This window comes from Pygoscelis adeliae, unplaced genomic scaffold (assembly GCF_000699105.1).
Source record: "Pygoscelis adeliae isolate BGI_AS28 unplaced genomic scaffold, ASM69910v1 Scaffold10, whole genome shotgun sequence".
NCBI classification, from domain to species: Eukaryota; Metazoa; Chordata; class Aves; order Sphenisciformes; family Spheniscidae; genus Pygoscelis; species Pygoscelis adeliae.
Window position 1 is genome coordinate 3,043,668 of NW_008824053.1, and position 17,320 is coordinate 3,060,987.

General features: G+C 37.6%; 1 protein-coding gene across 4 annotated transcripts in view; it reads right to left on the reverse strand.

Annotated features, from left to right (window-relative positions):
• Nucleotides 1-16,132, reverse strand: part of PTBP2 (polypyrimidine tract binding protein 2) — a 52,967-nt gene extending 36,835 nt beyond the window's left edge. For 3 of the 4 annotated variants that reach the window (XM_009333762.1, XM_009333761.1, XM_009333760.1), the window contains exons 1-2: nt 16,102-16,130; nt 3,035-3,110 (exon numbers count right to left, since the gene is read on the reverse strand). In XM_009333762.1, the coding sequence (XP_009332037.1) occupies nt 3,035-3,056 (22 nt within the window). In that variant the 5' untranslated portion in view covers nt 3,057-3,110; nt 16,102-16,130. Of the gene's footprint in view, nt 1-3,034; nt 3,111-16,101 lie in introns of all 4 variants that reach the window. The other variant, XM_009333763.1, reaches the window with a different exon arrangement.
• Nucleotides 16,133-17,320: the final 1,188 nt, after the last annotated feature.

Here is a 17,320-nt window from a genome sequence, read left to right on the forward strand (position 1 = left end):
AGGAGCGGCTGAGGGAACTGGGGTTGTTTAGCCTGGAGAAAAGGAGGCTCAGGGGAGACCTCATCGCTCTCTACAACTACCTGACAGGAGGTTGTAGCAAGGTGGGGGTCAGTCTCTTCTTTCAAGTAACAAGCAATAGGACGAGCGGAAACAGCCTCAAGTTGCGCCAGGGGAGGTTCAGATTGGATATCAGGAAACATTTCTTCACCGAAAGGGTTGTCAAGCATCAGAACAGGCTGCCCAGGGAAGTGGTTGCGTCACCATCCCTGGAGGTATTTAAAAGACGTGTAGATGAGGCGCTTAGGGACACCATTTAGTGGTGGACTGGGCAGTGCTAGGTTAACAGTTGGACTCAATGATCTTAAAGGTCTTTTCCAACCTAAATGATTCTATGATTCTGTGAAAAGTAACAACAGAACTGAAGCAAGAGGAGGACATTAATTCGGACACAAAGAATACTTGAACTCATTTGGCTTCAGGAGATGGGTAGAGAAAAATTAACATATGGGTTTCCGTTTCAGATCTAATTACTTCTGAGTCTACAATCTGAACTTGTAAACCATGCAAGTCTAGAAAGAGTACTTCCAGGCTCACAATAAAGACGACAGCTACAGGAGGATATATTCAGAAATAACACTGGACTGTGGATTTAGCCTATTCTACAGTGTTTTTTATGCTATTTAACAAAGGCAGGCAGGCAGAAGAGAAATTTGAACGCAGTCCCAAGAAACTGCTTAAAAACAAACAAAAAACCCCAAACCAAACTAGCCTCCTTTCCACTGACCTCTGCAGAGAATGGCTTGAATTATTGTACTGCATTCAGATTGGGTTTTTTTTGTTTGTTTGGGATTATTTTTCCACTAACCTCCTTTATATATTACTCAATTAATATGAAAACTTTTTTAACAGGCAATTGATACTACAGGAACCAGGCCACTACTCGGACCACTGTTGCCTGTTAGTGAGATCGTTTCTGAGAAGTCATTTATGGTTCTGGATGCCTAGAGACACATCAAGAGGTCTTACTTGTATAAAATGTCAAGAATCAATTCATTTGAAAACTCTCACAAATGCTTATTCTTTGGTAACAATAAAGAAGAAAAAAAAAAAAAAAAAAACAAAAACCACAAACACCAAACCCTAGATCAGCTTAAAAAGGGGGGAAACAAAAGGTGGGCAGGAGAATCTGTATTTGTTAAATACATCAAACTCCCAAGTCCACGTAATGGAATCAAAGCACTCTTTTCCATTTTAAGAACTTTTCAAGGCGAAAAGAATTTCTATTTAAAGTTTGAGGCTCCTTAGACAAGCTTCTGTATTTTTTCTTCTGAAAACTCAAAATTATAATAATACTTATTTCAATTTTTTTTCTCTTTAGTTTTTAATTTTTTTTCCTTTGATAAATTAACTTGCACTCAGTTTTCCTGAACTAAAAGTTTCTCTGAAAATATACGGAAAATTTGGTAACATTCAAGACTTTGTCCTAGTAACAGTGCTCTCCCTCCCCCTCCCACTGCCCAAATCCAAACCCTCACACACACACAACCCAAACTCCTTTTCATTCTAGTTTCTCATTTAAGTAAAGCAAACTGCTGAAGCACTAATATCCAGGACATCAAGAAAACGAAAACAAGAAGAGGGACCTCTTTCAGAACCAGAAGGAAGTAAGAAAAGCAGGGGAGATAAACAAATGTTCTGGGGTTCTAAAATGGCTATGAATGCACTGCACTGCATTTTTGATCTATTCCAAAGAAGTATCACCTCTTCACCTTTGGTTATAGAACCGCCAATGGAAGTGGTTCTCCTCTCTTCTGCTGCCACACTCCTCCACCCCGCATTGCACTTAATCTAGCAATTGTGCAGCCACATGACTGATCAGTAAGTTGCTCCAAGGGAAAACTACACTTTTTGGCAGTACGGTTTCATGCTGGATTAGCTCATTCTGCAAGTGTATGAGCACTCCAACATAGAGTGGAGCAGAAGCATGTGGAGTTGGGGGGGGGTGTCTCTGCTTGTGCTAAGGATGTAAGATAAGAAAGCACAGAACTACCCATTTTGGCAACAGCTGCCACCACAGCGCCCTAAACATAACATGAAATTGCACCCTGAATCCCAATCTTTTACTACTAGATTAAAAGGAAAGAGTCTGCCACTAATGTCAGTGACTATACTGCTCAGCACATAAATATGGAAAAATTGATCAGGCTCTTTAAAGCAGCGAACCAGGCAACTATTTGGAAAGCCCAGCAACACTCTGATGCCATGAAGCAATTCCTCCACATCTCTGAGGAAAGGAAAAAAATACATGGGGAAAAAAAGGAAAAAGAAAAAGCAAGACCTCTGAAGTGAGCCCTCCACGGGAACTCAATGCACGATCAACATACAGAAGCATTAACTGCAATAGAAGGCCTTTTAGTTTGTGCCAATTCACGAAAAGCCTTTCTATCCAGCATCACCAGAGATTTGACTAAAGAACAACCACACTCACTTTGCACTGACATTCTGAGATTCTACTGCTGCGATCTGAGACTGAAGTAGCAGAGGGAAGTTTCCTGCTTTAGCAGTCTAAACCAGAACAGAGCAAAACTCTGTTCTCCTGAATCCATACTATATTACGAAACTGGCACGGTGTCCTTCCCTGTAACATCCAGACTTGCAGATGTCTGAAAAAGCTGATGTCATACAGGAGTCGTTAAGCCGTTTACCTTTGCCTGGTAGTTGTGATTCCTTACTTTGAAGGCAGCTGTACAATACAAGTGTAATTTTTCTTCCCATCACCCACCAACAATTTAGTGTACAGACATCTGAAAGTTGCCTCTTGTTTTATAGGATTATTCTTATCAGATACCCAAGGTTTGTGAGTATATACAAGGTCACTACAGTCTAATGTATGTCAAATGTCATACAAAAATGTATGTCAACAGTTTATCCCTCTATAGCACAGCGGATTCTTGTTTCAGTGTTCTCCCCTTGTAAACAGGAAATGAGTCCAAGTATAAATGATAGATTTCTCCTTTGAAAGGGCATCACTTACCAGTAACTACCATGCTGCTCATGTTAGAGTTCGGGCTATTGAGTACACTGCCTGAAAGAAGTTCGTCAGATCCTCTCTAAAAAGAAAGAGACAGTAAGAGATTTTTTTCCTCTATTTTGTGATTTTTAAAGATGATATTAAAAATGTCAGTTTGACAGGGAAAACCTTTAGAAGAACTTAAGCAAGCACAACCAAACCTATCCAGATTTGGCAGACTTCCTCTTTTCAGATAAGTGCAACAACTGGAAATCTAAGTAAAGCAGTATATTTACATGGCAATCTTGGAAATGAGAGCAGCTTAAGCACAGTTGTTTCACCCACCACTGAAATGTAGCCACCTCCAGACACAATGAGAACTGCTGAACAATAATTTTGTCCAGCATTTCAAATTAAAATATTATTATAATTAAATATATTTAGTCTATTTCAGTAACATTTAAATTAACTTATTTTAATATTTTAATATACATATATATTAAAGTATTATATCTCGCTGAAACTACAAGGGAAATCTATACAAATTAGCTCAATTCTAACACCCCTATTTAAAAAAAAAAAAAAAGACTTGTCTTCATAGAAAATGATCTATTTTCATTTTGGGGACATCCATTTGTCCTGCAAAACACCATTTAGGGCAGGGAGTTACATTTTCACTGTAATTCTTAAAACATGACAAATATCAAGTAAATGGTCGTTTTGAAAATGACTCGAAAGTGGGCTGCAAAAATCAGAGGAGGGCTTATATTGAAAACGTACAAGATAAGCTTTTCCTCTCAAATTATTTGCAAGATGGGCATTTGAGATAGCTGAAGAGGCTTTTGCTTCTTTTCACACCTTTTTTTTTTTTCTTTTTTCTTTTACCCCCCAACCCCCTCCATCCCTCAAGACTTCATCTTTCAAAAAGCCCCCAAAATATTTAGGTGATCTTTCATTAAAAAAAAGAAATTTAAAAGGGAATACACCTGACATCCTTTGAAGATTATCTTTAATTTCTTATTGGTTCTTTCCCCACTTCAAAAGTATTTCCCCAGCACCCTTAACACTAATCCAGGTCACTGCTAAAATGGAAATGAGGAAAGAAAACAGTTACTACCCACCTTTATAAAAATATGTGGTTTTAATTCTGTTGTGGACACTACAATAGCATCTCAAGAACAGTTAGTGAATACGTTTTACAGGGCACCTCAGTACTGCATACTAAATTACCCTGAGGATATCACCTTTCTAGGCAGCACGGTTGCAAGATGCATAAAATCAAACCTTTACAACTTTATCATAGTGCACTGTATGTGCGTCCATACACAGAACAGTATGTTAAAGTTTGTTTAATCCAGACCTGAAATCCAGAAGCTCTTAAAAATAGTATACATATGTATGCATACACAGAGCCATTAAAGTTTACTTCATTTTCAACATCAGCACTGAAGAATCTTTATATACAGTTTATTGAATACTCTAAGCTCTTAAGGGTACATAGCAACCAACAAAGCTGTGCCTATCAATTCAACAACAGATTTCCTTTAAAATTGAGTAATGCCTAACACCAAGGTTAGGTAGGACCATGAGAAGGACTAGGTCTTGTCCTTCTCAATGTAAGAACAGATCTCTAATCAGATATAACTAAGGAAAAATTTAGCTGGACAAAACTGAGAAACAAGTTAGAGAAGTTATGGCAAGTCTCCGTTATTCAAACCACATTGCTTTCTAGTGTAAATATAACACACTAACCCAGGCACTCAGTGTAAGTTCTTCTTTCTCCTTAATGTTCTATTTTTCTAACATAACATTTACAGGGGTAGAATATTGCAAAGTTCAAGACTACTAGCAGTATTAGCTCACTCAGTCGTAACTGCAGTTATTTCTGCTCGCAGCTATCCACCTAGCCTTGCTTGGAAGCCCTTGGCTGTAGCCTGGACAGCTCAAATGAAGAGGCAGAAGTAGCAGCAGAGACTGAATCAGTTCGTAGTCAAGACATATAATATAAGATATCATATAAGATAATTCAGCAGCAGGTTTTTTTTTTTTTCCTTAATATGCCAGGCATTAATTTGCAACAGTACAGCAGTTACTATGTAAACAGCTGAAGCATCCCCAGTACCAAATGAATGCTCTTCCCAAAACCTGCAGGAACTTTACAATTCTGAAATATCTCAAATTTGAGTTCTCTTCAGCTTCAAAAAGTTACTTACATCAGCAACTGCTGACTAGCAGAATGCAAGAGTGATTACATAAACTTCTGGTTCCTAGTAAATCAGGCTTTCAAAAAGCTGTTAATTTCTTAATCCACAGCAGAAAAATCCAAAAGGAGCACAAATTACTCAATAGAGTGGATATTCAGTTACTGTATTTGTGTTTCATGAACAGTTAAAAGAGTTTTCTCTTCATTTTGAAACATATCATTTTGCATTTCATGAATACATTCAGAGTCAATCACAAGATTTTGTCATTACACTTGAAAAAGTTTTAGCAGTTTTGCTTCAGAAGAACAAGTAAATGTGAATTCCTTATATTGGCATGTATCATAAATTCTACATTTGTTTCTTCTCATAAATCAGTGTTCACAAGTCTGATTCACAGATGTACAGGTTCGTGTGGAATGTTCTTCCAGTTCACCATGAAATCACAAACATCTAGCAAACCTCTGCTAACTCGCTCCCATACATACTTGCCAAGCTTTTGGTAAAAGACAAAGATATCTCTTACCGTGTAAGTAATCATCATATTAGAAATACATGGTTATTTTTCCTTACGGGTTCTTAAGCGGCCTAGACACCTCTGCACTTCATTCGGTATGTAACTTTAAAACCAGCTATGCAGCAGAAGACACATGATGTACTTGGACACAGAGCGGTTAAATTACAAAATCAGAAGCAGTATCTGCCTGGTAATTGCCGATTACTTCAAAAGGGTTAAGATGACAGTTGTCTAGTAAAGCAATTTAATATAAGCATTTCAAGTAAGCCAAGGCGTACTCTTAGACTGGCACTACTATGTGACACAAGCACCTCCTCCTGAATTACAGCATAGACATAAATACTTATTTTACTTACATTTATTCAGCAGAGGTAAGACTTTATTCAATTTGTGGTTTGGGGTGCTTGGCTTTGGTTTTATGTGCATCTTCTTTCAGAGGGTGCTAAGCCAAAAAGGACTGGCATCTTGCTCCAAAGGCAAAGCTCTTCATCACTCCGCTATCTCACACACAAATTTCAGAATCGTAACTCATTTCCCAAGCTTCTTGAACATTCGCTAGTCTTATTCTCAAGCACGCCAGTTCTGCTAGTCAAATCATGCAAAGCAAAGAAACCTTTAAACTAATTTAGGTAAATTCTATCGAGTGTTTCAGAGATAAGGAAACTGAACTCAGATCTTTGAAGAACATAGTGAATCAGATTCAGTGAAGAATGGAAGATCCAAGAGCAACGTTCACTTAACACTCTTCCCCATCTGTGCAAACTGCTGTGTTCTAAAGAATCAAAGCAAGTTTGAGATTGTATAACAAGACTGAAGATGAAACACACAAGTCACAGAAATGTCCAAATCTAAGTTAAAATAACAAACAAACACCACAATGATTTTATTTCATCATAGGCTGCAAAGGAAGTTCCCATAATAGCAACATGGTAGAGACTAATTGAATATCCATTTTAGCATGACGGAAGGAGATTACAAAGGACAAAATAAGAAGTACAAACTGCTATTATACTATTAATAGGTCATCTTCCGACAGCTAGTCCTCCACAGCACAAGTTTTCAATGCCATATTTCTATTCCTACCAATGTCAAGAACATTAATCTATATTAATCTTCCATAAAAGCTAAGCCACTATTCCCATCAGAGCTATCTAGAACATTTCTTCATGAAACCAGCATCTGCCAAAATACTATTACACAAAAAAAACCAAGGGAATTGCCAAACTAACTTCTTGCAGTGAGCGAACCTTAAATTTGTTGCAAAGTCAATACTGCCCTTTCAATGAAGCCCATGGTATCACACCCTTGCGCCCATGAGAGCATTTCCATCCGTGGTGTGAAAACAGCGTGTTAGCGTATGGCTTCAACCAACGGAATTACGTAAAACTGACATGTAGGATCACTTTCAGAAAAAGATGAAGAATATACCAACTCAGACTTTGAATAGGTATTTCAGAGAAACTTAAAAATTATACATACAAAAATTATTTCATATATTGTAAATTGGAGATACCGCTTCAATATTTCAGTTAATTTCTACAAGTAAATACAGTTATTGTATATACTCTGTCTCTTCTACAATTTATGAAATCAATTATACAAAGAGAAAGAAAAAGCCCCTAGCTTGGCAAATTAATCTCCTAGCTCCTTGATTTAACAGTCACAGCTAAACTCAGAATCCCTCACTACACAAGCTGGATTTATGTAGCAGGATTTCAGATTCCCCCCCCCGTAACAGACTACTATAAAGCTCACAGCTAAACTCAGAATCCCTCACTACACAAGCTGGATTTATGTAGCAGGATTTCAGATTCCCCCCCCCGTAACAGACTACTATAAAGCTTCATGCTATCACAGGTTATATTAAGTAGCTATGTAATTTCAGGAAGTCATTACAGTCATACCATCCTTCCAGGCTAATCAAAACTATACTATTTAGAGGTCTTTGCCAACTATTTTCCTCACATTCCAGATAGGGCTTTAAATATTTCAAACATTCCCCAGATTTTATTACATCCAAGGTTAAAAAAAACAACCCAAAGACTAACAACTTTGGCTTGAGACTTACCAAAGAGGTTTAGTCTTTTAAACAATTGTCAAAAAGTCCTTTGATGCTTATGAAAGAGAAACATTATCAGCTCTTTTCCCAATTATTCAGGGCTATGGAGGATCTGATCAGAAGTTATGGCTGAACCTAACATAACGGAGTGTATTACAGAAGGCTTTTTAGAAGCACTACAATACGACAAGAACACTAAACCAATACTACTAGAAACAGTAAACAAGTGACAAAACTGCACTTTTTTAAAAAAGTCAACAGCCTCATCTAAAATAATTTCTTAAATTCCCACCAGAAAAGATAAAGAATACACTCAAAGATATTGAAAAATACATTTTCTGATAAATCCTCTCATTTGTGGTATTCAAAAGCACTGATATTACAAACCTCTCTCAAGAACAGGATGCTTTTGCCCCCCCTTCTTTCCCCTCTCCCCCCTCCCTCTCCCAGATGAAAGAGAGAAGGAGAACTTTAGCTGCACTGCGCATTTACCACAGTCATTCTCAGCCTACAGGCATGAATTTCCCAAGGGGTATGACAAGCCAGGAGACAGATCTCATGATTCAAAGAAATCTAACGGCATTGTAAAACACTTCATTTCTAACAACATCTGGGAACAATTTAAAAGAAAAAGCCAGAAACCTGATGGTATGGGAGAGGAATAAAAGCATAGGAGAATTCCAACCCAGACATTAAACATTCCCCTCTAACAGATAACACACTTGTAAACACACTGCTTCAATATTCAATGTCTGAATTAACTTTGCGGACTGGATGTTGGAAACAACAGGACAACCCACTGTAAACCCCCAAACACAGCATTTATAAACTGTGCAATGGATTTTACGTGCAATGGATCAGAATTTGATGAATGCTTCACTTTTAACAGGTGAAATTTTTAATGAAACACTGCATAAATACACCCTCACACACTCTTTAGTGAAGAAGAAACACTGATCTGCCTTATGCTCTGACTAGATGCACTACTGTCAAAACACATAATCCAAATTACCTAATGAATAGACTGTCACACCTCTCATACGTACAGCATCACCGAAGCCTCATTCAGGACAGGACAAGCCAAGGCCAAAGATACAATCCAAAAGAAATTCCATGCAGGTTCATAGGTATTTTACAAAGCATACAGTTTAAACTATAAGCTCATCATCACTTCATCAGAACCTTAAATACAAGGAGCACATCTACTTGATTTTTTTTTTTTCTAAAGACTACACTACTTAACTATATTAGCAGGAAGTCTTATCAAATAAGGCCGTGAACTCCATGGGTGCTTAATAACTCACTTATAACATCACTTGCTTTTAATCCAGTATGAAGTTAACTGGACACAATATGACCACCTTTCCATAGTTATTCTCTGTATTCTCTTTTTTCCCCACTTCTAGTCTTTTTCATGCTGTCCTCAGCCAACCATATATTGTTTATATATCCTAACAACTAACTTCACCATTTTTACACTCATATTTTTTCAGTAAGGAAGGATCTAGGAGAAAATTAAGCTTTTCTTCTTTTTTCTTGCAATTATACACGTATGCCATGTACGTATATGCCATGTACCTCATGTATGAAAACACACAAAGTTTGTAGAAATTGAGAGAGCGTGATCAAGGGAATCTGAAAAGTCTTTAAGACTGAAAGGAGACAAGTCTTCATTCCTCTGAAAAGCCTCAAGGTTCTCAAAATACAATGAGGAAAAGAGCCAAATTTCTCAAAGCATCTGAAGAGCAAGATGGACTATTAAACCAGAAAGCTGAAGAGTAAAGAATCAAATCTCCACTTAAACCATGCCACCCAGGCTCATTTGGAAACCTTCAAACTTTCAATTGTAATGAAAGACTGCAGGCAAGAAGTACACAAACAAGAGAATTTATTCCAGCATTTCAGACTTTCTATTCCACTTTTACCAGGAAAGAAAGTGTTATTCTGAAGCTGCTGCACATAACGGGTAGTAAATTAGAATAGGTGAGCTACCACCTAGATGTGTTCTTCGCTTTCTGGTTAGGGAATGATGGCACCCGTATGTCCAGGTTTGGTCCTTCAGCAGCAGTTTCTACATCTCAAGATCCACGAGGAAGGTATTTTCTACTTGATTCTCTGCTATTTGGCAATAATAAACTAAAAGCACTAGTGCTATTTTGTCTATAACTCGATACTCATGTTACACGTTCATAGAAAAACTGATTTTAGGAAAAGCTAAAAACAGCTATATGTACTTGCAGCGATAAAAAACACCCAAGCCCCTAAATCAAACCGTCCCATCAACAGCTTGTGAAACCACAACCTCATTTGAACCAACTACCACCTGACAGAGCACTACCACCTTCTCCCTGGCCCCAGCAACTTGTTCCTATTCTGTCCTCCCCAATTCTATATTGCTACAAGCATTTATGCAACCACACGCTTTTGTACAAATCTGACTAAAAAGATGCAACTCACTGTTGTGTCAGCTTAGCTTTATCCTGGTTAAGTTCCCAAGAGAGGTTTGTGAACTGGCTACCCAAACATTTGTTGCACAAGTATTAGTGACAGAGAAAACTGGAATGCAGCTTGATTTGCTTGTGAAAACATGGCCCAAAGCTCTAAGAAATGGGAAGGGTATTTTCATGCTGGTATTGGCTCATATTTTTCAGATGGTGCAGGTGATCACATTTCTCTTCCTACAACCCCCTCAATTAAGATGCAGATATAGGTGTTCTGTTACAAATGAAAAATAGGTGATTTCCAATTAGTGACAGACATCAAAACATATCAAATAGGTATACTAAGTCTTCCTTGCATTGATGCATACTTGTGACAGAGCACTACCTTTCAATATTTTTCCTTTCCTCCATTTTCAGCTGTCCTTATTTTTCCACAGATAGTATGGTGGCAGAATGAGCATTAAGGAAAGAAACCAAAGTTACAAAGAAGAAAGAATTGGAGTAGACTGTTCCGGGAATAAATATGAAAGTCATTTCAAACAGGGTCAATTTACAGAAGTTACTGTTAAAAAGAGAGCAGATGTTTTTCATTGTAAGAAGTTATTTTTTGTCACCAAGGACATGTTCCCCGTACCACTGCTGAAAAGGCCAATCCAGATGCCAGTTCTAAACTTCTGAACATGGTCACACTTCATTCTTACTTCACTGCTAGAATGTTCTGCACATTTTCTGCTGTCTACTGTTGCTACGACTAAGTATTATTGAACACAAAAGCTGATTTAAAAACATTATCCTAGCTAACACAAAATTAAAACAGTTCCTCCAATTCACAAACAACCCGTTTTTCTCGTATCACTGCCCTTAGACTCTTTGTCTAATCTACTAGCAATCTACTAGTAATTATACGAGACATGCAAAGATAGCTCAAAACTATCATTCTGATATTTTAAATACAATAAAACAGACCATCACATGGCATGTGTCTGTATGAATGAGTCAAACTTTTTTTTTATCCTACCGCTCCCTCCCTTTTATTTAAGTATCTAGAATGATGACAGTGAAGACAACATAGATTTTGGAAAAAAAGAAGAAGAAACTGAAAGGAAAAAGCTATTTAAATGCGTTTTCTCATTTCTTAAGTTTAGACTAAACTTATCTTCTGAAAACTTGCTAGAATTTCTAACTGACTTTTTTCTACACATATTTGCATTATACAGTGTACAGGTCAAATAAAAAGTCACAATATATCCACAAAATCTGTTTCCACCACAAGGAAAGTCTCAGTTATTACTAGCAAAAAAGGGGTCAGTGTTCTGTAATTTTTTAAGAGAAGCGATTACCCCTCAGAACTTGAGTTAAAAAAAAAAAAGTGCACAATGCTTCAAGAGTACTTACTTACAGACAATGCTACTTTATGCTCTCTTCCTTTTCTCCATGAGCTCGTATCTCTTCCAATTTTAGCTACTGCCCTTCCCCCATACTATTATATTCCCCCATGTTAAATTTCAGCGACCAGAAAAAAGGGGGACTTTGCGACACATCACTGTTTGGGAAACTATTAGAAGGTACTAGGACAGTGCTTCTTAGCATCTTCTACCTGACCAACTAAAAACACACCAAGAATTCCTTCTTTTCTTAAGCATACTGCAAAGGCTGATGCCCTGACTTTTGGGGGAAAAGGCCGTTCCCACATCTTTAAACATTACAAAACTACGTTTACAGGAATATACGAGTTTTCCCCCCTAGGCATAACTGGGGCTGTCGGCACTTGGCAGCTGAAGCTCAGTTTTTAGCCAGCGTAGCCCAAAGCAGTGTCAACATCACAAATTACCAAATGGTATGTACCAAATATTCCATCCATGAAGGAATGACTGCTTCTTTTCTCCTGTCAGGTAGAAGTACACCTCAGCCATTCTGAAATGTGCAAGGCACGTACACAAAATCAGTCACTCAATTATTCGGGCCCCATTTACTGCACAGCTATGCATGCCATCCAGGAGAAAGATGATACACTAGACTGAAGTGGCACACACTGAAATACAGTAAGAGAACTCTCATCTTCAATATGCACCAAAAGTTCACCTAAGTTATTCCCTGCACCTGTGTGATGTATATTCTTTACATCACATTTTATACCCCTCCGAAGACTCTTCTAATTACTCCAGAGAAAAGATACATTAGCTACTTCATACATTCACTTCAACAGTTGAAAAAGGCTCTAACACTTCAAGTGCCAAATCAGTTTACTTATCCAGATTAAAGCATCACAACTGTAAAGAGAACACAAGACAGCGATTCAAACTACAGTTATTAGATTATGATACTCAAACCTATATAGCCAGTGAGCAATGAGAAGTTTGCGACTAGAAGCTAACTAGCAGGCCATTTCATTTTCAGTGACTAAGGACCTCATGTAATAAAAACAGAGCAACTGAGATGTACCTTTTTAAAACAAAAAAGCAAACATTTTATATAATATGGCAATTTTTAAAACTATGCATGAAGAAATCTATAAATTTAAAATGCATAGAATTTCTTCAAGAAACCGAAAATTTAAAAAAATTCATGAACTATGTAATATACTATCATTACCGGAATCCTTAGCTCTGTTCTACTCAAAAATACTTTACACAAACTGCTTATATACAACGGGAGTTCACAAAGTAACATCAGACACAGAGTTAAAGCTCATTCTTTTCATATTATTTTGTAAATTGTAACATAAGGGGTGAACTGTGTGCAGAGTGACATTTCCTTGCCTCCATGAATTCTAGGTAAGCAAAACAAGGTATTATAGACCAAATCAAGTATGAATTATTTCATACGTACTTACAAGATGACTGGGTTTTGAGATGTTCTAATGCTTTCAGAAATTAAAGCACACTGCTCCTCTCACAGATTTTAGCTGGGCAGCGTGCTCCCACTGCATATTTTGAGTTGCGCAAATCCCTGCATTTACTCTGCGTAAACCAAGTTTTCAAATAGTATTTGTCATTTTTTCCACCTCCGTTTTATATTAGAGTTTTATATTTTCCTCAGCTTTTGGTGTTAATTTCTGGTGACTCAACACATAAATAAAATCAAGATTGAACATTCGACAGTTTGATGAACAAAAATGTTTTAAATCAAATCAAAGCATACAGCACCAATACATGGTAATAGCTTCAAATTTAGCAGTCTTACTGGCAGGTAACTCTGAGACTATAAAACTGTTAATAAAACATTATAAACAAGTATGCCTTTTACTTTATACTTGCCTTGCCCACATGCAGTCCCCAAAGCTCAAATGCCCTTTCTTAATTCAGAGACAATTCCCAGACTACAGTAGTTAACTTCTACTATTACTCCTTTACAAATGGGTTTAAACAATATAACTAACATTCACTTTTCTGTCGAAGAGATAAACCAGCCAGACAATAGTTAATATAATTTTCAAATTTGTATCAACATGACTGATGATGATAAAATAAAGCAAATTGTCCAAACAGAAGGGTCATACGTCACAATCCCGGCCGTATGTCACAATCCCTTTCTCCAGGTATAATTGAACGTATCACAAACATGCTGTATAACTGATCAGCGTATATACAGTAGGTGCAAAATATTAAGAAAGCATCAGGTCAAATAAATATCCTGGATAAGTTGTTTTCACACAGGTAAATCCCTGCCCAATTCCCACGGCTATCCAGTCACAATAAAAGCAGTGTCAAAAGAGCATTAAAACTGCTGATGCAACTCCTTGGACTCAAAACTTGCTCCCTACACATTCCCAAGCACTTCAGAGAAAAGTTAACAGCCAAGGAAAGGCAAGATGAACGTTCCCCGTTGTTTATATACCACCTAGAGGTAAAGCACTCCTCAACTTTAAAACATCAGTTCATCAAGAGCAATGAACAGTCACCAGAGAACATAAAGGACAAATGTTTCACATGGCCTTCCAGAAAACATGACTGATGCTAGCATTAGACTGCTACCCAAACTGCATATATCAACTAGCGAGAAGTTCCATTTTCCATTCTTATTAGTATCTTGAGATAATTACAGAAGCTCCAGAATACAATCCAGTTTACTCCTCCCATATTTAACAGCTTTCTTCAGAAAACCATCATCCTTTTTATTTATTCCCACTACTTCCGTGCACAAACGGATTGTTTCCTTTTAAAATCCAGAGAGTAAGTCCATTTTTACACGGCAAAGAACACACCTTTTTGACACTTCTGTGCCTTTCCTTGTATTTATTTTGATCACTACCTCCGATAGACCTGTCTTGCCTCGTTTCTTTAAATTATATTCATAATATAACTTCTACAATCAACAGAAAGAAGCAGTTATGTCATCTGAAGTGTCTTTTATTTCATTGTCTGGCTAGTATCTGAAAATATGGTTCCAAAATCGTACTACATACTTACAACATATTTCATGAACGCTCAAATTCTCCTAAGATTCTCAGTCACTCATAGTTAAGAATGAAAGGGATACTGAATCCATTTACTTCTCCTGAAGTGAGAATGTCAGAATTTAAGGTTCAAGCAACACATGGTCTTCCTGAAATTGCTTCTTCAGTAGACGTGATTAAGGGCAATTTATAAATTGTTCTGCCCCAAAGCTACTCACGTGGGGCAGTTTACTTCCAAAAGACTTGAACTTCCTTAAGTATTCCTCCAAACTATTAAATACGTTCCTAAAGTTTTAGTCAATTAACACTTTTTCCTCCCAGGCAACAGAGAAACAATCATGCCAGTTCGTACTTCTGACCGGGATTAGCTCCCACAGAAGTACTTTAATAACTACACTTTCCTCTTGATTCAGAGAATGGTTTTAAGCTTGTATCCAATACTGCAAAACATGTGGAGCCAGATGGGTCCAGAACCTATATAACTGACTTCTTATAGCTCCTCCTAGAAGCAAGCTTGCTCAGAAACATAATACAGGTAGATCTGACAAAATAGCTGCTGTATCTACAGGCTGGCAGCTAGTTCTTATCTATATAAGAACTAGTCCAAATCCAGCGGGCCCAATACTGAATCTGAGCCAAAGAGCTTTACTAGACAAAACCTGGCTTACCAAGCAGTTAACATAGATCAGCTTCAGGTGAAAAGGCAGCTACGTAGTATAGCTACAAAGTCCCTGGACAAAATGGAGACTTAACTGTATACAATAGAAAACTTCTACGTTTCTACCACTGAAATAGAATTGCTTGCATGCATTCATTAACATAACCTAAAGTTCCCGTGTCCCATATATCTTTGCATTCTCATTATTTCTCAGTCTGCTTCTACGAAGGACTGATCTAATTCCTGCAACAGATTTGAACACGAAAGTGAAATAAATAGTAAATTAACAACCATTTGGAAGCTCTTTCCTTGTTATAACAAATTATAAATTCATAACTGAACTTGAGAAATAAAAACTAAAGCAAAGCGAACACCCACTTCTCTGTCTACATAACAAATTCTATCTCCCATGTTTTTGTGTCCTATTACAGACAGTCACTTCTTTTTTAACTTCAGTGGTAACTGTTTTGAAAAAAGGAGCGGGGCGGGGGAGAAAAGAAAACGTGTCTTTTACTGTCACCATGCAACAATGAGAAAGTGTTGTTTTGAAAAAAATCTGCAAAATTAAGCTTTAAAGTAAGAAGCTGACACCACTACATTAATCTAGAACCACTGTTTACAGTTCAGTGCCTAGAAAAGTCTTTTGTGTAGAGCCTCCAATTTACCTCCAGGGATTTTTGGTTAATAAAGCATATACTGCTGACTAAATATCAGCTGACAATGACTAGTTAAAATCTTACAACTTGCAATTACTGATGCTTAAAGTAGTTCATTTTGTATCAACAATTTGCCCCCTTATTTGCTAAGCGTACATCCTACCTTCACACCAACTGCAACATCAGTGACAATGCTGTAAAAAAAGAAAAAAAACAAGAACACAAGTCAACCAATGTATCCTCATAAAACCAACTTTTCAATGTATATCAATGCCAAAATAATGAGGAATTAGAATAGCCAACAACCTCCCCAATCAAGGAAATATGTTCTAAGAACACAGCAGGACTGAGGGGAAGTACAAAAGAAACCTACAAAAGCCACTGAGCTCCCCCAGCTTATAGGCTTCTTCAAAAGAGTCCAAAGTTTCAAGTAAACATTACTCCAAAGCAGGACTGCCAGGAAATTTATTTAGGAAACTCGGGTTTCTGGACTACATGAGATCATAGGGTGAAAATAAAAGAATTTAAAAGTACAGAACTTTTCTTACACACCCCTATTAACTAGACAGGTAGTTCAGCAACATAGCCTACCCTACAGATCTTACAGCAGGAAGCAATTAATACATTTCTTGAAATTAGCTTGAACAAAAGAACACATTGGCACGTACACCTATATGAAATTTAATGAAATTTAATCAGGTACACCTATACTAAACTCTACAACAGGGATGTCGAGGTACATCTTTTTCTTAGAGGTTCTGACATCATAACTCACAGCATGTAACACAATCCCAAAAGTTCACACCAAAATAAATGGAAGCAAAACGTGAATATGTGAAAGCATTCCACAATGTAATACTCATTAATGACAAGACTTCTCAGGCAGGATTTGTAACTCCCAACATTATAATCACAACTAACCATAAAAAGCCTTTAAAACTCTCACAGTTGAAAGGTTATATGCTTAAATCAAAGCAAAGAGATTGTTTCTCTGTTGGAAGCAGAGTAAACAATTTAATAAGAAATGTGGGAGCTGGAAGATGTTGTGTTCACACTGACGAAGGCTACAACCACCAGCCTCATTTTCCAGGTCCAACAGAAAGGCGGCCTTGTGCATGGTGACTGCCCACCCCAGCTCCCGGCCAGGAGCGAGGGCCCTCGCTGTCCCGGGTGGCTTACTCCTTCAAAACCTTCCCTTCTTTGGCTTTTACAGGCACTCTCCAGCATACACAAAGGCATCTTTCTACCTGGGGACGGGGGGGGATGCCAGAGGGCTTATTAGGCAGTTTCTGAAAACAAAAGAGCTCGACATCTGGCTCCTGCTGGTATCGCTCCTCCCCTCCAGCCAGCTCCAAAACAAACCCGAGCCCTACGGAGCGCCC